At 48.1% G+C, this 19,981-nt stretch overlaps 1 protein-coding gene across 1 annotated transcript in view; it reads left to right on the top strand.

Moving 5' to 3' along the window:
* The window catches only part of LOC114603308 (gastric inhibitory polypeptide receptor-like), a 45,854-nt gene extending 38,211 nt beyond the window's left edge, over positions 1-7,643 (top strand). The window contains exons 11-14 of the mRNA XM_028742188.2: positions 56-144; positions 1,323-1,461; positions 1,615-1,656; positions 6,075-7,643. Coding sequence (XP_028598021.2) covers positions 56-144; positions 1,323-1,461; positions 1,615-1,656; positions 6,075-6,404 — 600 coding nt within the window. The 3' untranslated portion in view covers positions 6,405-7,643. The remainder of the gene's footprint in view (positions 1-55; positions 145-1,322; positions 1,462-1,614; positions 1,657-6,074) is intronic.
* The last annotated feature ends 12,338 nt before the right edge of the window (positions 7,644-19,981 follow it).

Below are 19,981 nucleotides of genomic sequence, written 5' to 3'. Positions count from 1 at the left end.
TGGATTGAAGAGGTTGCTGCCAATCGGACCCCTTTCCTTCTTTCCCATTTTCCAGGTCAACTTTGTGATCTTCATACGCATCATCAAGATCCTGGTCTCCAAACTCCGGGCGCAACAGATGCGTTACACAGATTACAAATTCAGGTACGTGAGAAATCGTCGGGGCAGTCGAAAGGCAAGAGATTGCCTGTCACCCAATCAGGCATTTTGTAGAAAGAGTTGACTTCTTGAAAAACAGCAACTATCTGATAATAAATTTATTATTATTATTAATTATTATTATTATTTTTAATACCCCACCCATCTGGCTAAGTTTCCCCAGCCACTCTGGGCGGCTTCCAACAGAACACTAAAATACAATAGTGTATTAAACATTAAAAGCTTCCCTAAACAAGGCTGCCTTCAGATGTCTTCTAAAAGTCAGATAGTTGTTTATCTCTGACATCTGGTGGGAGGGCGTTCCACAGGGCAGGTGCCACCACCGAGAAGGCCCTCTGCCTGGTTCCCTGTAACTTGGCTTCTCACAGCGAGGGAACCGCCAGAAGGCCCTCGGCGCTGGACCTCAGTGTCCGGGCCAAACGATGGAGGTGGAGACGCTCCTTCAGGTATACTGGACCGAGGCTGTTTAGGGCTTTAAAGGTCAGCACTAACGCTTTGAATTGTGCTCGGAAACGTACTGGGAGCCAATGTAGGTCTTTTAGGACCGGTGTTATGTGGTCTCGGCGGCCGCTCCCAGTCACCAGTCTAGCTGCCGCATTCTGGATTAGTTGTAGTTTTTGGGTCACCTTCAAAGGGAGCCCCACATAGAGCACATTGCAGTAGTCCAAGCAAGAGATAACGAGAACATGCACCCATTCCACCCATGGCTTATTGCAGATATTAACTATGCACAGCAGGAAGCAACTGGATGCATTAAAAAATGACTCCTTTTGGAATAAAACATTGCCCAGGCCCATAAGTTGAATTCAAGCTTTACTTGTAGAACTTCCTTCAAATGAGAACAAAAGCAAGAGAGCTACATCCAGATAAATACTTTGCAACCTCTGGAGCAAAGCTTCTCTGCTTCTTCCCCCAACCCTTGCTTTGGCTAGTGAGCAGACATTCGGGATATGAGAAAGTGATGTGGGCGCCAGCCACAAAATGGCTGCCATGAGGGTGTGGCATGTCACAAAATGGCTTTCACAGGTGTGTACAGCGCAACACAACCCACTGTGGATTTCTGTGGGGATATTTACAGCGTGCGTGACCAACGTGGCAAAGCCTCTTAGTTCCCCGCTTCACACATGCCCAGAAACTCACTCCATTTCTTCGCTTCTTTTTAGGTTGGCCAAGTCAACGCTGACCCTCATCCCGCTGCTGGGGATTCATGAGGTGGTATTTGTGCTGGTCACTGAGGAACATGCCCAGGGCACCTTGCGATACGTCAAATTCTTCTTTGAGTTGTTGCTCAACTCCTTACAGGTACTGGGTAGATCTTTGATATCCGTGTTCTTATCATTTAGAGCACGCATACCCTACTCTTCAGCCTTCTGCAATTATAAGTTTGCAGTGTGTTATCAGTCCTCTGTCCTGTCACATTTTTTAAAATAAAAAAAATTATTCTTCTTCTTTCAGGGCTTGCTGGTGAGCGTCCTCTACTGCTTTGTCAATAAAGAGGTAGGTCATTGGAAAGGCATTCTGCTCCTCCTTGTGCAAGCGTGGAACTGGCTGGCTCAAAGTCTTTGTTGTTGTTGTTGTTCAGTCGTTTAGTCACGTCTGACTCTTCGTGACCCCATGGACCAGAGCACGCCAGGCACTCCTGTCTTCCACTGCCTCCCGCAGTTTGGTCAAACTCATGCTGGTAGCTTCGAGAACACTGTCCAACCATCTCGTCCTCTGTCGTCCCCTTTTCCTTGTGCCCTCCATCTTTCCCGACATCAGGGTCTTTTCCAGGGAGTCTTCTCTTCTCATGAGATGGCCAAAGTCTTGGAGCCTCAGCTTCAGGATCTGTCCTTCCAGTGAGCACTCAGGGCTGATTTCCTTCAGAATGGATCGGTTTGATCTTCTTGCAGTCCATGGGACTCTCAAGAGTCTCCTCCAGCACCATAATTCCAGCACCATAATTCATAAGCTCAAAGTCTAGGAGTGGGTTTTTTGTGCAAACTTGGACTACTAAGCTTGTTCATGGTACTGGTCACAAACTCCTGGGCTGAGCATGTGCTCAGAGACACCCTCTCCCCTGAATTCTAAGACAGCGTCATGTCATGGTTAGAGCAATGTCCACCAATTTGGATGGCTTTAATTTTTTTTAAAAAAAATTAATTTATTAATTTGGTTTTGCAAATTAAATTTTTACAATCACATGTGCAACATACAACATAGAAACAAGATTCCAAAAAATCTCCTTCGTGGGTCCTATTGTTAGTCATTTCCTCCTGCATCTTTTATAATAATCCAAACCTTTTACATCTCCGTTATATCCAAAATTCACCATTATAACTACAAGTGCTATTCCAATCCTAGGTAAAGGACACCTGACCATTAGGTTCAGTCGTGACCGACTCTGGGGTTGCGGCGCTCATCTCGCTTTATCGGCCAAGGGAGCCGGCGTACAGCTTCCAGGTCATGTGGCCAGTATGACCAAGCTGCTTCTGGCGAACCAGAGCAGCGCACGGAAACGCCGTTTACCTTCCCGCCAGAGCGGTACCTATTTATCTACTTGCACTTTGATGTGCTTTCAAACTGCTAGGCTGGCAGGAGCAGGGACCGAGCAACGGGAGCTCACCCCGTCATGGGGATTCGAACCGCCGACCTTCTGATCAGCAAGTCCTAGGCTCTGTGGTTTAACCCACAGCGCCACCCGCGTCCCTATTCCAATCCTACTAACGGTTTTAACTGTTTACCATGGTTTTTAAGAGAAGTTGTAAATTTCCCCCATTTTGGTCTTCCTCATTTCTAAATCTTCTGATTATTTTTGCCATTTCGGAATCTGCCATTCTTCTCTGTTCGGGACTTTATCTTTTTCTTTCGAAATAATTTTTATTTGGTTTTACAGAATCAACCACACAATTAACATTCTTGAACCCACTGAAAATAAAACAAGATTCTTAGAACCTTAGTATTTCCCTCCTTCCCTCCATGGCTTCTTCAAATACCTGTGTCAACTGCATATTATAGTTCATCCAAATTACAGCCCTCCATTGTTTCCAAAGTCTTTGTAACATTGCAAGAGTTATTTAAAGCCTGCCAAAGAGTTCAAGTGTTTACAGTGTTCTTTTAAATACAATCGATATTTATCCCGGGGTGGGACGCGGGTGGCGCTGTGGGTTAAACCACAGAGCCTAGGGCTTGCCGATCAGAAGGTCGGCGGTTCGAATCCCTGTGATGGAGTAAGCTCCCATTGCTCGGTCCCAGCTCCTGCCCACCTAGCAGTTTGAAAGCACGTCAAAGTGCCAGTAGATAAATAGGTACCACTCTGGCAGGAAGGTAAATGGCGTTTCCGTGTGCTGCTCTGGTTCGCCAGAAGCGGCTTAGTCATGCTGGGCACATGACCCGGAAGCTGTATGCCAGCTCCCTCGGCCAGTAAAGCGAGATGAGCGCCGCAACCCCAGAGTTGGTCACAACTGGACCAAATGGTCAGGGGTCCCTTTACCTTTATATTTATCCCAATCTCTACTAAGTTTCGATCTTCCTGATTTCTGATTTTCCCAGTCAATCATCTTGCCATTTCCGCATAATATAGTAGTTTCATCTGCCAGTCCGCCTTCGTAGGCATTTTGTCATTTTCCCGATTTCTGGGCAAGCAGCATCCTTGCAGCCATAATAGTCTTTTCAATTCTTGCGGTATATCGGGGCTTTATCTTCTTTCCATCTCTGGGCCAATAACATCCGTGCAGCTGTGGTCGCATACATAAATACAGTGGTACCTTGGTTCTCTAACTGAATCTGTTCCTGAAGTCCGTTCCAAAATCAAAGCGTTCCAAAACCAAGGCACGCTTTCCCATAGAAAGTAATGTAAAACGGATTAATCCGTTCCAGACGTTTAAAAACAACCCCTAAAACAGCAATTTAGCATGAATTTTACTATCTAACGAGACCATTGATCCATAAAATGAAAGCAATAAGGAATGTACCGCAGTTACACAATCAATCGGTAGCTGAACCGGGTTCCGCAGAGCCACAAAAACAAAACAGAAAACCCACAAAAACACAAAATAAATAGCAAAAACAGACAGACTTCAGCATAACACTCAAAACAGAAGTGTGGCACTCAAATCAGAAGCATAACACTCAAAACGGAGCACGTTCGGCTTCCAAAAAAAGTTCGCAAACCAGAACACTTACTTCCGGGTTTGCAGTGTTTGGGTTCCAAGTTGTTTGAGTGCCAAGGTGTTTGAGAACCAAGGTACCACTGTAGTCTTTTTTGCTCTTTCGGCACCCAGAATTCCAATTCGGATGCCTTTAAAAGCAGAGTTGCCATATTTCAAAGAGTGAAAATCGTTGTTGAGCGTTTTGCTTTGGGGGGGGGGGGGGCAAATACAGTACTTCCGATATGGTTTGTTGTATAATGGCTGTGCTCTTGCCTCTGAATACCTGTTGCTCGAATCCCCAGGAAGGGAGAGGGCGCTTGTGTTCGAATCCTGCATGAGGGTTTCCTTCAGATGCTGCACCAGATGAGCCACCGGCCTGATCCAGCTCTTCTGATGGTCCTAGACCTTAAATTTTTAACATTTTTGTAGTGGCTTGGAGTTACTCGTGCTTAAACCGACCCCGTTTGGGTGCTTGGTTGCCTGGTTAAATCCTTCGGACTGCACAGCCCATCTCCGCTTGACTGCCTCAGTCACTGGCAGAATCTGTCTGTGGGCGTTTCTTAAACCTCTGCCAGCATAAAAGCTGTTTGACACCTAATCGTCTCCGCCTCTCATTGCGCGGGAGTCTCCTGCGCAGGGTGGGCGTGGGTAGCGGAGTGCCTGGGCTCTCTTCACTGACTTCCAGGGAAGAATCCCGGAGCCCTTCCACCTCCTCTTCCCCTTGCTCTCCTGGACTCTTGGTGTAACGCGTATTTCCTTCCCCTTCCACCGAGCTGAGTCTCCCCCTTGTGCTAGGACCTTCACCTGCAGAGTCTGAGACCCTCTCCTTCTCCCGTGTCTCTGATGTCAGTTCCCTGACAATTTTAAACAATGATTTTTATGATTTCTCTATTTCCTTCTGAGGAAACTTAATAGTTCAGTGAAACGAGGTTTGTAGCCGGCATCCCGTTAAGGCTTTGTTCAATTCTAGGTTTTTCTAATTTTTTCCTTAAACTTTTTGATTTTTGTTATTTAGTTTAATTCTATAAGATAATAAAAAGGTAAAGGTAAAGGGACCCCTGACCCGTGACCGACTCTGGGGTTGTGATGCTCATCTCACTTTATTGGCTGAGGGAGCCGGCGTACAGCTTCCAGTTCATGTGGCCAGCATGACTAAGCCACTTCTGGCGAACCAGAGCAATGCCGTTTTCCTTCCCGCCAGAGCGGTACCTTTTATCTACTTGGACTTTGACGTGCTTTCGAACTGCCAGGTTGGCAGGAGCAGGGACCGAGCAACGGGAGCTCACCCCGTCGCAGGGATTCGAACCACCGACCTTCTGATTGGCAAGTCCTAGGCTCTGTGGTTTAACCTACAGCGCCACCCGCGTCCCCTATAAGATAATATTTCTAGTCAATTACTTCTCGTTTCTGGGATATTCACGGTATTTCATTTCTTTTGTGCAATTTCTCGGTTCTGTGACTGTCTTTTTTCTACAGTGGTACCTCAGGTTAAGAACTTACTTCGTTCCGGAGGTCCATTCTTAACCTGAAACTGTTCTTAACCTGAAGCACCACTTTAGCTAATGGGGCCTCCTGCTGCCGCTGCACGATGTCTGTTCTCATCCTGAAGCAAAGTTCTTAACCCAAGGTATTATTTCTGGGTTAGTGGAGTCTGTAACCTGAAGCGTATGTAACCTGAAGCGTATGTAACCTGAGGTCCCACTCTATTGGCTTCTGATGGTCCTAGACAGGCTGCCATGGCACCACCAATCACCCCCCCCCCCATTTTCTTTCTTCTCCCTCCAGGTCCAATCCCAGATCCAAAGGACATGGCAGAGGTGGAAGCTGGGCAGCAGCCTGCTGGAGAAGCAAGGCCAGAGCCTCAGCCACTGGGCTTCCTGGCACAGCCGAAGCAGCCGCCGCAAAAAGGTCGCTTATCCTCCGCCCCACAGACACCCGGGAGAAAAGGGCCTCCCCGGCGGCCTTGGCAACACAGCAGTTGCTCCACAGACGCACATCAGCACCAAATCTTTTCAGTACGTCCCCGTCAGGATGAAGTCCCAGGACAAGGTTGCGGGGTCCGCTGTCGCCGGGCAGACTTTTCCGAGCCCTGGTTGCCCCCCAGTCAGCTGCTGAGCAACCCCTCCCCCCCGCCAGTGTCTTCTGACATCCCAGAGGATATGGAAGAAGATTGTCAGCTTTTCCGAAACATGATACGGGGCTGCCCGGGCCGGTAGTAAGAAGAGACTTCCCAGTGCAGCTGTGGATTCCTGGAAGATGCGAAAACTCTCGTATAACAAGATATGTGAATGGCACATTGCGTGCGGCTGTTTTTATTGACTGTCTGGAAGGACAAGCTGGTGAAAAAGGTTAGCAGCCCATCTTTGGAGAGGCTTCCGAAACTGTTTGTGCCCCTGCGGGCGTGTCAAATGCCACTCACCTACTCACCTGTAGTGTGTGTAAGAATCGCCTCGAGGCGACCCAGTAAAAGAACCATATTTTTCAATAGTTGAATTTTTTTGGTACTACAGTGGTACCTCGGGTTACAGACGCTTCAGGTTACAGAAGCTTCAGGTTACAGACTCCGCTAACCCAGAAATAGTACCTCGGGTTAAGAACTTTGCTTCAGGATGAGAACAGAAATCGTGCGGCGGCAGCTGGAGGCCCCATTAGCTAAAGTGGTACCTCAGGTTAATAACAGTTTCAGGTTAAGAATGGACCTCCAGAACAAATTAAGTTCTTAACCCAAGGTAAAGGTAAAGGGACCCCTGACCATTAGGTCCAGTCGTGACTGACTCTGGGGTTGCGGCGCTCATCTCGCTTTATTGGCTAAGGGAGCCGGCGTACAGCTTCCGGGTCATGTGGCCAGCATGACCAAGCCGCTTCTGGCGAACCAGAACAGCGCACGGAAACATCGTTTACCTTCCCGCCGGAGCGGTACCTATTTATCTACTTGCACTTTGATGTGCTTTCAAACTGCTAGGTTGATGTGCTTTGATGTGCTTTGGAACTGCTAGGTTGGCAGGAGCAGGGACCGAGCAACAGGAGCTCACCCCGTCGCGGGGATTCGAACCACCAACCTTCTGATCGGCAAGTCCTAGGCTCTGTGGTTTAACCCGCAGCGCCACCCGCGTCCCTTCTTAACCTGAGGTACCACTGTATTATATTCAAATAGATTGAATGTTACTTTATTTGTTATAAACCATTCCCTTTTAAAGCTATGTTTTCATTACGACTTTTTGTATTGGATCAGATTATTATAAGGCGCGTGTTCTTTGTTGTATATTTTGTTGCTGTCAACCGCCTTGTGTGTAGCAATATATAAAGGCGGAATACGAATTAAAAGTGAAATGACCTGAAATATGAACTGGAAAAGAGCTGATGGTGTTTTGCTTCTGGTCAAGCTTCCAATGTGCCACAAATGATTTCTGTCACTGTGTATGGACATTGGGCAAGATGCCTAGTGGCAGATCATATAATCATAGAAATGAGAGTTGGAAGAGACCTAAAGGTCACTTTTGTGAACCGCAAGTCTCTTGAATACAGGTATAGGCAGGTGTACACATTTAGCTGACCGACAGGTGTTTGGGGGGGTCTTTAGCTAAGGGGTGACAGCACTCTGGGCTCCTCTACAAGGGTGGATTGGTGTCAAGGCAAACCAGTGTTTTGAAATGGTGAACACAACCACCACTTCCATGTACATTGTTCAAACTGAGCTGTCCCCTTTGTGACGTACGGCATGTGAGATACAAAGAGGACCGACTGCTAGATGTGAGAGGAGACAGCAACAGATCTTGGTTACTGTATTTTTCGCACCATAGGACGCACCGGACAATAGGACGCACCTTGTTTTAGAGGGGGGAGAACAAGGGGAAAAAATTCTTCGGCTCTCTGCCCAGCGCCCCTTCAGTGAAGCGGCAGGAGGCGCTGCACAGAGAGGGGGAGAATTTTTCCCCTCTTGTTTTCCCGCTCTAAAACAAGGTGCCGTTTAAGGTGCGTTCAGTGCGCACCGACCCCTCTCGCTCTCCAGGCTTCAGGTTCCTTTCGACCTGCTCTTTGGGGCTGGCGGGGGGAAGCCCACCACCAGCCCCAAAGAGCAGGTCAGGGAGCAGCGGAAAGGCGCAGCAGAGAGGCTGCTGCCATAGACGCGCGTCACCTCTCCAGCCGGGAGAGGGTCGCGGGGGGCTGCTTTAGCCCCGCGCGCGCTCTCCCGGCTGGAGAGGTGACACTCGGCTATGGAGGCTGCTGCCATAGCCCCGCGTTACCTCTCCAGCCGGGAGAGGGTCGCAGGGCTATGGCGTCTTCGCTCCATAGGACGCACACACATTTCCCCTTCATTTTTGAAGGGGAAAAAGTGTGTCCTATAGAGCGAAAAATACGGTAGATGAGCCAGAAGCAGGATCTAATTTAACCCTGATCTAATCAATAGCGATGTATGGAAGTGAGAGCTGGACCATCAAGAAGGCTGATCGCCGAAGAATTGATGCTTTTGAATTCTGGTGCTGGAGGAGACTCTTGAGAGTCCCATGGACTGCAAGAAGATCAAACTGATCCATTCTGAAGGAAATCAGCCCTGAGTGCTCACTGGAAGGACAGATCCTGATGCTGAGGCTCCACTACTTTGGCCACCTCATGAGAAGAGATGACTCCCTGGAAAAGACCCTGATGTTGGGAAAGATGGAGGGCACAAGGAGAAGGGGACGACAGAGGACGAGATGGCTGGACAGTGTTCTCGAAGCTACCAGCATGAGTTTGACCAAACTACGGGAGGCAGTGGAAGACAGGAGTGCCTGGCGTGCTCTGGTCCATGGGGTCACAAAGAGTCGGACACGACTAAACAACTCAACAACAACAACAACAAATCAATCCCAGAAATCAATACCGAAGCTGACGTAAAACAACACCCTCCTTAAATTAATCAAGCTTTCTTTATTTCTTAGCACGATGTCCTTCTGTAGGGTGGAGGTCCATTACTCACAGATTGTGTTAATCCCATATCCACCTCCTTTTGTGTTTAGGCACAAGGAGCCTTAATGAAGTGAGATAACCCCTTCCTAATCCCATTTTCATCAGGAGTGTGGTCTTTGATTCACTCAGCTGGGGTGCCCCAGGAATTCCCCGCCCAACTCCTTCTGTTGAGGAATGTCCCTCACTACTTAATCATTTTTCTGCCCCGCATGGTCATTAATCTCATCATCCTTTGTCTCCAAGACCACCTCCCTCTGGAGTCCTGGCCCTATAAAGGGCAGCTCCCAGTCCTGTAGGTTAGTGCAATCCTTCAGGAGAGAAGTTGGCTGCTGTCTCTTCGAAGCAGCTCCTTGTCACAGATACCTGCTGGATCTAGACCTCTTCAGCCTTAGGTAGCTGAGACGGACCACACGAAAACTACTTGGGAAGTATTCCCTGGAATCCATGTTGCATGCTGCCTTGGAACCTCATTAACACCACAGTTGCTTTTCTCTAGAAAAAGGTAACAATTGGGGTTTCGTTCTGTTTTAAACAAAAATTGCCCTTTTCCCTTATGGGGTATCCAAGAGCCCATATAGAGTCCTTACAGAGGTTGCCTATTGGTAGGAGAAGATAACAGAGGCCAACCAGAGAATATTGAGAAGCAAAGCAGCTAGTAAGCTTGATCTTTATTCATCTGTTGCAAAGGGGTGCTCCCCTCACCTGCAGGAGAGGAAGAGGAACCCAGAAAAATGGCGCGCAAGGCCTTATAAAGACTTTTGAAATTGCCACACTGTAGATCAAGACCACCCCCAGAAACATCATACATACACCACAGAAGGGGTGTAAGCTAACACCACCCCTCAGATACATCACAGCTACATCATAAAAAAGGCGGTCTAAAACACAAATTTGAATGTTGTTTTTCTCCTGTCCTTGTTTATCTCCTGTCTGGCAGGCTACTTGATTGGATTTCCTGGGTAGCCTGGCCAGTCTTTTGTAATGATAAATACTTAGTTCCTGGGCCATGTCACAGGCTTACACCTTATTCATATCTTGAATGTGCCCTTAAGACAGGATTTGTGAGGAAAGAGGCAATGATGAGGTTTCCCACTTTGACCTTGCAGAGAAAACATTTGCTCAGTTTAGGAATCAAAATGGTTCCAGGTTGGTCTTCCTGTGCTGATCTATGTACGTGCTTGGTTGGTACACTTATGAACATTACCATATATCTAAGACCATAAAATTCCTATCACAGTTCCTTCTTCCTTTTCCCCTCCTGGCATTCCAAGCAAATTTGTGCACCATTAAGCATTTGTCCTGATTCATTCTCAGGGATTTTAGACACGTGTCGACTGTTTAATGAAGTTAGAGAAATTGTGGGCTCGCATTTTCCACTGCCATTTCCCTTTCTAATATGGGGAGGTGGGGTACGTTGAGAGGGGTGCTAAAAAGTTATAACGTAACTAGAGAATTCAAAAGATATTTTGGTTAAATATAGTGTAAATATAGTTAAATTTATATTTGGTTAAATATACTTTAGTTTTGCTTGGAAAGTAAAATGAGTGGAAATTGCATAGAGATCATTAAAAATGATTGCCAAGTACTTGCAGTTATATTATATTTTATCAATATTTATTATTTAGCATTCCCTGACAACTTCAGAAGTTAGAATTAAAATTACTTGGTTTTTTTCAAAAGCAGTTTATGTGCTTCTTCATCGAATGTCAAGCTAAATGTTGTCCAATCACAAAAATAATAGCAGATTTGAATTCCTCACACCCAAAAGCATAAGATCCCCCTCACTGAAGAAATGTGCAAAAATTAAGTTTCACTGTGTTTTCATGATTTATCTCCTCTCTGTTTCTTACTGTCTATGAGTGGTGTACTCTTCTGACAGAGGGGTACTTTGCACATGCTCCAAGGCACCCTGTCCTTGGGCTGAGTTTAAAAAAAACCAAGCTGCTCCTCTCAGAAGGGAAAACTGCACTCTGTACATGCTTAGGAACGCTTTGCCCTTAGGCTCCTAAAAACCCCGCAGCTACAACCTCCCAATAAAAAGCAAGTCTAGAGTGAGAGATTAGGGTAACCGTCACTAATTCCAGGACCTCTTCTCTTTGTGAGATTTTTGTGAGTGAGCTGAGAGTTTGTTTGGGCCCTGGAGAGGAAGAGTGTGTCAGAAAGAAAAAGAATTGATAGCGATTTTTATATATTCGCAACATTGTATTCATGTAACCATTTTTATATGCAACTGTGTCTTTATGCAATTATTTTGTCCTAAGTTGCATCTCGTTGCTTCAGTTTCCCATACACCACTTAGGGATAGATTTAACATATTAAGAGGTACAGTTGTAACTTGGTTCTCAAATCTCTTGGTACTTGGACATTTTTGCTCCCCAAAAACCTGGAAGTGTTCCGGTTTTTGAACGCTTTTCGGAAGCCGAACGTCCCGACGTGGCTTCTGCTTGAGTGCAGGAGGCTCCTGCAGCCAATCAGAAGCCGCACCTTGGTTTTTGAACGGTTTTGGGAGTCGAACGGACTCCCGGAACAGATTAAGTTCAAGAACCAAGGTTCCACTGTATAGGAATCAAGTCATCCATCCATCCATTGATGGGGGGGGGGGGAATTGGTTTGGCTTTTGCTTGCCCAACTCCCCATGGGACTCTTGAGTCCATGATCGGTCAGACAAGAATGGATGGAGGCAGGATCCAGTGGAAAGGAAGGCAGATATTTATTTTTCTGTTGCAACAGAGTTCCCTCCCCTCCTAACAAGGAGGGAGAGACCCTGAACAAAAGTGTGCAGGAACATTTAAAGACTTTTCACATTGCCCAACCCCCTTAGCCAGAGACCACCCCAAAATCATCATACATACGTTATAGGAGGCGGTCTACAGTGGAAATCCTGCCTGCCAGGATACCTGATAATGGTCACTGATTGCATTACCTGGGCAGCCTGGCCATTCTTTTGTGATGGTTAATACTTTAGCTCCTGAATCCAGGTCACAGGCCCAGCCTATTCCTACACAAATATGCCCTGAAAACAGGATTTGTAAGCGAAAAGGCAATGGGAAGGCTTTCCCCATTTGCCTCCCTTACTGCAGAGGAATACTTTAGGTCATTGGGAGAGTCAAAATGGCTTCAGGATTGCTCTCCTGTACTATTTCAAACGCACGGTTTATATATTTAGATGTGTGTGTACAGTTATACAGTGGTACCTCGGGTTACATACGCTTCAGGTTACATACGCTTCAGGTTACAGACTCTGCTAACCCAGAAATATTACCTCGGGTTAAGAACTTTGCTTCAGGATGAGAACAGAAATTGTGCTTCGGCAGCAGTGGGAGGCCCCATTAGTTAAAGTGGTGCTTCAGGTTAAGAACAGTTTCAGGTTAAGAACAGACCTCCAGAATGAATTAAGTTCTTAACCTGAGGTACCACTGTACCTCCGGCCATAGGCGCCGACCCCATGGGGCCTGAGGGGGCCCGAGCCCCCTCAAAAATTTTATTGGGGGGGCGGAGCCCCCCCAATAATTTAAAAAATTATCGCGCGCCTTGGCTCCCGCGGCCGGCGAGGGGAGCCCGGGCCGCGCGCGGCTGCTGCTGCTGCCGCCGCCGTTTGTGGTCATGGCGGAGCTGCCGCCTAGGGAGGAGGGGAGAGGGGGCTGGCGGGGGGGGCAGGCGGTGAAGGGGGCTTGGCTGCGCGCTCTCTCTCTCTCTCTCTCTCTCGGGCTCTCTCTCTCTCTCTCTCTCTCTGGCTCTCTCATAGGCGCCGACTCCATGGGGCTAGGCGCAGCACGCTCTCCCCTATTCGCTCACGAGGAGGCGGCGCCACTTTATTTGCATATTCATGAGCTTATTTATTATTCATGAGCTTTCCCGGGCCCCCCCAATATTTTTTATAAGTCCGCGTCCCTGCCTCCGGCTACAGACGCTTCAGGTTGCGCTTTTTCGGGTTACGGACACGTCGAAACCTGGAAGTACTGGAATGGGTTACTTCCGGGTTTTGGCCGTCACCCATGCGCAGAAGGGCTAAATTGCGCTTTGCGCATGCGCAGAAGCGCCGAATCACAACCTGTGTGTGCGCACACACAGCGCTGCGAGTTGCAAACGTGCTTCCCGCACAGATCACGTTCGCAACCCGAACATCCACTGTATTTATGTATATTGATTCTATGTTTGAGACTTTAGAATTATTATAACACCGTCAAATAACCAACCCAATTTTTGTCCCATTTTGGGAGGGAAAGAGAGCGCCACGTGCTCAGAGGAACTCAGAACTGAAGCCCTGGGAGGGGGAAAAAAAAACCTTTCATAATGGTCAGGGACTACAATTCCCAGACACCCCCTCTCCGCAGAACGCCAGGCTCAGCGAGGAAAGGGCTGCGGCCAATTAGAGAAGACTACACTTCCCAGGACCCTTTGCGGCAGCGATTAGCCGGAGGGGAGAGGGGCGGAGCGATAGGCTGGGCGCTCGACGCATGCGCGGCGACCAACCCGGAAGTCAGAGGACCTGCTGGTGTAAGGAAGGCACCTGAGGTTGTCTACCTGGCCAGGTGTGTTGCGGGGAAGGGGTGGGAGGGGCAGGAAGCGTGGAGGGCCAGGAATGGGGCGGTGGGGAAAGAGGTTATCAAGGGAAATATATTTGGGGTGGGGAGTAGAAATAAGGTTGCCACATTTTTCTTACCAGTGCTGCGCCTCTGCTTTTTATTTATTTTATTATTTTTTTAAAGAAAGCTGCCAGACACGCAGAGTTGAGCAGCTGAGGCTTTTCCTGGCAGGGTGACACGGAGGAAATGTTGCCCTGCTCCCACGTGGTGTGTGGCAGGTTGCTGGTGTCAAAGGCACAGGAGCAGGTAGAGCTGAAAGGAGAGGAAAGGTGGCAACACACCTGAGGGGAGGCGAGGGAGCCAGCCCCCAGTTCATGCGGGGAATGCCTAAGCTGTTTCAATGTGGTGGTCGTTGTTTAAGCAGGGGGCTTTTCTCTGTGTGGGTCGGGGTGGGGCTTCTGCAATGGGGGGTTGACTTTTGATGGGAGAAAGGAATAGGGAAAGGCTGAGGGGGGGGAGAGCTGCGAGCTCTGGACAAGGAAGTAGAAAGGAGACAGAGGGAACGCGTATCAGTTTTTTCACTGGTTGTAAATCAAACACGAAGGCACACTGCGCAGGTGTTGCCACGCTAGTTACTCTTGGGTACAATCTTACGCTTCGATGCTAAGGAAACGGCCGGGCCCAGTTGGGAACAGATGCAGCTGAAGTCTCAGAACCTAGCTTCTGGAGGAGATCAGTTCTGATCTCAACTAGATTATATGCCAGGAGTGAGCAGGGTCCAATCTGCCACACTTGGAAAAAAGGTACCATGGAATTGCAGAGTTGGGAGGGGCCCTGCGGGTAATCTAGTCCAACCCCTGCAATGCAAGGAATCTTTTTGCCCAACATGGGGCTTGAACCCACAGCCCTGAGGTTGAGAGCCGCGTGCTCTAGTGACTGAGCCATCATCTTGCCAATCCAATAACAAGAAAGGTGTGTGGAAGAAATGGTTGCTGTAGCTAATCCACACGAATACAAGAGAAATATGTGGCGGCGCTGGTGGAATACCACCCTAAGCCAAAAACTAGTTGGCCTTGCCTCAGATGGAAACAAAATCCCAGCCCCTCATCCACTCTACTTAATCCATCTTCTCCCCTTCCGGAGTTTAGGACAATATATCAGGAATTTTGTCTTTTGAACCTTCTTTAGTGCCTTTGGGCTTCACTTCTGCCTGTGATGTGTTGTGAGCGCTGGGCTTTATTTGTTTCCCTCCCCTGTATTTGTTTATTTGTTGCATTTCTGTATCACTTCCTTTCCCAGGGAATTCAAGATGGCTTGCATGGTTCCCACCCCTCCTGTTTAATCCCCACAACAACAACCCCGTGAAGCAGGCTTAGGCGGGGGGGGGGGGGGGGCAGTGACTGGCAGAGAGAAGCAGGCACAAGGTCTCCCCAAGTGAGCATCACATGGCTATTTGAGGATCTGAACCACCCTGGCGTGCTCAGAAAGAGTTGACAGACTCTCTCTGCTGCTTCGTTGCGAAAGATGATTGGCACCTCGGAACAGAGTGCCTTGAAAATACTTAAAAAGGCGCACTCGTGAGTCAGGTTGTCTGACAATGCCCCGGAGCGTTCAATTCTGCGTCCCGTGCAGTTATCACCTTCTCTTGTGCAACTGCAGCAGTTTTGCAGCCTCTAAAGTTTTCCCTGCTCCCTCCCTCTCTCTCTCTGCGTTGGCGAGCTACACAGGTTAATTACATGGTTGCGGATGAAGCGCTTGACAGCTAGATTTAATTTCAAGCATTGCGCTTGGCGAGGAGCCAGAAGCAGAGCACTGCCTTGCGTACGGACGGGAAATGCTTAACCTTTGGCGTTTGTGAGGCTGTGAGCCTTTCTTGGATCTGAGCCTCCTGCAGTCTGTCCTTTTGCAAAATGTTGGCCGCAGACCAGCAGATGGCCTTGCTGCTGTTGAGAGCTGTCATTGCAATCCCATACTCACTTCGTTCCAGGTAGAAGTGTATAAACTGAATTGTAAGCATGTGAACTGGGATGTCTCCAGTTTCACTCTTACCTTGGCTATGAATATCCCAGGTAATTTTAGAGCAACTTTCCCTGTTAGATGGGGATGATAGGCATTGTAATTTAATTCAAAACATCCGAACTACACCTGGACTAAGTTGGCAAAAGCTTCCTCTAGGTAGGCTGCTGTTTTTGCCATAATGTGATAAGAGCAGCCTATCTTCATAGAATCATAGAATCATAGAGTTGGAAGAGACCACAAGGGCCATCGAGTCCAACCCCCTGCCAAGCAGGAAACACCATCAGAGCACTCCTGACATGGTTGTCAAGCCTCTGCTTAAAGACCTCCAAAGAAGGAGACTCCACCACACTCCTTGGCAGCAAATTCCACTGTCGAACAGCTCTTACTGTCAGGAAGTTCTTCCTAATGTTTAGGTGGAATCTTCTTTCTTGTAGTTTGGATCCATTGCTCCATGTCCGCTTCTCTGGAGCAGCAGAAAACAACCTTTCTCCCTCCTCTATATGACATTCTTTTATATATTTGAACATGGCTATCATATCACCCCTTAACCTCCCCTTCTCCAGGAGGTTACATGGAGGTTACTTCTTACATGGCTGTTCCAAAGATTATTCCAGTGATATATATCTTTTAAATCAACACGTTAGAAAAATGCATGGCAGTGTTTTTGTGTGTTCCACATCCCTGTTTCCTTCTCCAACTGAAACCGAAAGATTTCTAAGAAAGGAACCGAAACTGACACAGTTCTAAGAAAGGATCAACAACAAAAAATTGCTCTCCCAATACGTCATTGATCTTTGGAACTCACTGCCACAGGGATTTGGTGGGGGCGAAAGCATGTTGGCTAAAAAGATGAGACACATCGGGAAACCGTATTGAAGTAGCTCTTGCAAAATCTTCATGTAGACAGAAAAATACCAAGTTAGTGAGATGTTATACTTTGGCAACCGTATTGAGAAGGGTTCAATAGGAGACGGTAGCAAAGCTTTCAGGAAGGTAAAGGTAAAGGGACCCCTGACAGTTAAGTCCAGTTGCAAACAACTCTGGGGTTGCAGCACTCAACTCGCTTTACTGGCCGAAGGAGCTGACGTTTGTCCGCAGACAGTTTTTCCGGGTCTTGTGGTCAGCATGACTAAGCCGCTTCTGGCAAAACCAGAGCAGCGCACAGAAACGCTGTTTACCTTCCCGCAAGAGTGGTACCTATTTATCTACTTGCACTTTGACGTACTTTCGAACTGCTAGGTTGGCAGGAACAGGGACTGAGCAACGGGAGCTCACCCCGTCACGGGGATTCGAACCGCCGACCTGATCGGCAAGCCCTAGGCTCTGTGGTTTAGACCACAGCGCCACCCGCGTCCCAGTTCAGGGAGGTAGGTGGCCCCTATTCAGTACTGTTATTGTTGAACTGAATACCCTCCACCAAGAAATAGCTGAGGGCATTTTAAGAGCATCTGTTGTAGTTAGCTTTGTATCTCAGCTACAAACAGGTCAGTCATCATCTGACTAGGACCTTGGGGACCAGAATTCAAATCCTCACTCAGCCACTGGGTGACTTGGGCCAGTCACTGCCTCTCAGCCTAAGCCTACCTCACAGGATTGTTGTGAGGTTAAATAATATGAGCAACAGTAATAGCAAAATTTATCACCTGCCCTTCACCAGCAGGTCCCAGGGCCAGAAATGCAGTATTAAAAAGCAGTTAAAGCAAATTACATTCGCAGGAATAAGCGGAGAATCCTGTATGCCATCTTTTGTGTCCATGGAGAAAAGGAGCAATATATATTTTTCGCCCTATAGGACGCACCGGCCCATAGGACGCACCTAGTGTTTTTTTTGCGGGGGGGGGGGGATAAAGAAAAAAAATTATTCCTTCCCCCCAGCCGCGGGAACTCCCGCAGGGCTCCCTAGGCTGCGAATAGCTTCCGGAAGTGCGGGGCGCTCTGCTTCAGGGTAACACAACATTGTTGTTGTTGTTTAGTCGTTTAGTCGTGTCCGCCTCTTTGTGACCCCCTGGACCAGAGCACGCCAGGCACTCCCGTCTTCCACTGCCTCCTGCAGTTTGGTCAAACTCATGCTGGTAGCTTCGAGAACACTGTCCCACCATCTCGTCCTCTGTCGTCCCCTTCTCCTTGTGCCCTCCATCTTTCCCAACATCAGGGTCTTTTCCAGGGAGTCTTCTCTTCTCATGAGGTGGCCAAAGTATTGGAGCCTCAGCTTCAGGATCTGTCCTTCCAGTGAGCACTCAGGGCTGATTTCCTTCAGAATGGAGAGGTTTGCTCTTCTTGCAGTTCATGGGACTCTCCAGAGTCTCCTCCAGCACCATAATTCAAAAGCATCCATTCTTCGGCAATCAGCCTTCTTTATGGTCCAGCTCTCACTTCCATACATCACTGCTGGGAAAACCATAGCTTAAACTATACGGACCTTTTTTGGCAAGGTGATGTCTCTGCTTTTTAAGATGCCGTCTAGGTTGGTCATTGCTTACAATAAATAAACAAGTTGAGGGGCTCAGGTTTGCTGTGAAAGCTCTCAGGACGCCAGGGAGGCTCTGTTTTGTCACCGCTGAGAAACTCTGTATGTTCTCAGGGGCACTCTTCCTGCTGCTGTTTCACAGCCCCTTGCCAAACCTGGCATTTAAAAGAAAACATGAGAACATTTTTTCAGTTACAATGGCAAGGAGGAGAACGCCCTCAGTACCACAGGGAGGTTAGGCTGGCCTCAACCAGAGCCAGGGCTTTTCCGCAGGGCCTGCAAGACAGAGTTGTTCCGCCTGGCCTTTGGCCAAGGCGCAGTCTGACCCCCTCCTTCGGTAATCCTCACAGAACTCTAGCCCAATGGTTGCCATTAATTTGACTCTTGATTTTAGAATGAATTGATTTTAGAATGTATTTCAATTAAATGATTATGATTTTATGTAAACTGTGTTACTTTTATTGTTGTTAGCCACTCTGAGCCTGGCTTCAGCTGGGGAGGGCGGGATATAAATAAAAATTTATTATTATTATTATTATTATTAGGTTGGTGGCCATCGCTGCCTTCTGTGTGTGTGAGTTCCATAGGTCAACGATGTGTTGAACTATCGAGACTTACAAGCGGCTGTTTCAGCAGAGGGTTCCCCGCCAGCTCCGCCTCTGCGTGCCAGAAGTTCTTCTGAGATCTAGCTCTGCCAGGGCCCCGATCCTTTTACTAAAATAAGGGAGGGGAGCAAGCGCTTGCGGAGTCTACAAAGCGAACAGTGTCCTTCCAGGGAAAGGACCCGACGCCTTGGAGATGGGTGGGAGCCCGGCATCGACGACACCACCCACGCAAGGTGTCAACTTGCCCGGGCAAGCGCCCAGGGGATAGTTCTGCACCCCTTGAACCCCAGCAACACAGCTCTTTGCAAAGAAGAGAGGGGAAAAAAGTCATGCATTTTGGGGGAAAGGGGGGCGGGGAGGCCTCGCCAGGCCAAGAGTCCCTTTCCGGGATCTCAGCTCAAGAATCCATCTGCACCCCAAGAAGGGGGGGGGGGAGGCAACAACCGCACACCATCTCCCAGGGTTCTTACCTGTTACTCCCAGGTGGGAGCCTGGGGTGGGAGGAGTGTTCTCCCCAGTGGCGTAGCGTGGGGGGTGCAGGGGGGGCCAGCCGCACCGGGCACAACATCTGGGGGTTAGGGTTAGGGGGCGCAAATCCACGGGTTAGGGGGTGCAAATTACTTGCCTTGCCCCGGGTGCTGACAACCCACGCTACGCCACTGGTTCTCCCTGCTGTTGAAAAAACAACAACACAAGCCCAATGGTTGCCATTAATTTGATTTTGAATTGATTTTAAAATTATTTTAGAATGCTGTCTTACTTTTATTGTTGTTAGCCACTCTGAGCCCAGCTTTGGCTGGGGAGGGCGGGATATAAATTATTATTATTATTATTATTATTATTATTATTATTATTATTATTTTCTTTTAAATGTGGGGTTTAGCATATTTAGCCCCCTGAGTATATACAGAGTTTCCCACCAGCGACAATTCCCCTCCCTGACATCCTGAGAGCCTTGGGCCCCAGAACTTATTTATTTATCCTGGGTTTGCATTCTTTCCGATGGTTCGGTCAGGCTTGGGAATGATCGCTGCTCCCTTAGAGTCCCCTCCTTATTCTTCCTCCTGCTTCGCATTCTGCACTTTCTAGACGGTCCCTTGCAAGGGAGTGGGGATTTAAAAAACACAC

The sequence above is a fragment of the Podarcis muralis genome, chromosome 7 (genome assembly GCF_964188315.1).
Source record: "Podarcis muralis chromosome 7, rPodMur119.hap1.1, whole genome shotgun sequence".
Lineage (NCBI taxonomy): Eukaryota > Metazoa > Chordata > Lepidosauria > Squamata > Lacertidae > Podarcis > Podarcis muralis.
The sequence above is the reverse complement of the archived record's forward strand: the minus strand, read 5'-3'. Positions and strand labels throughout refer to the sequence as shown.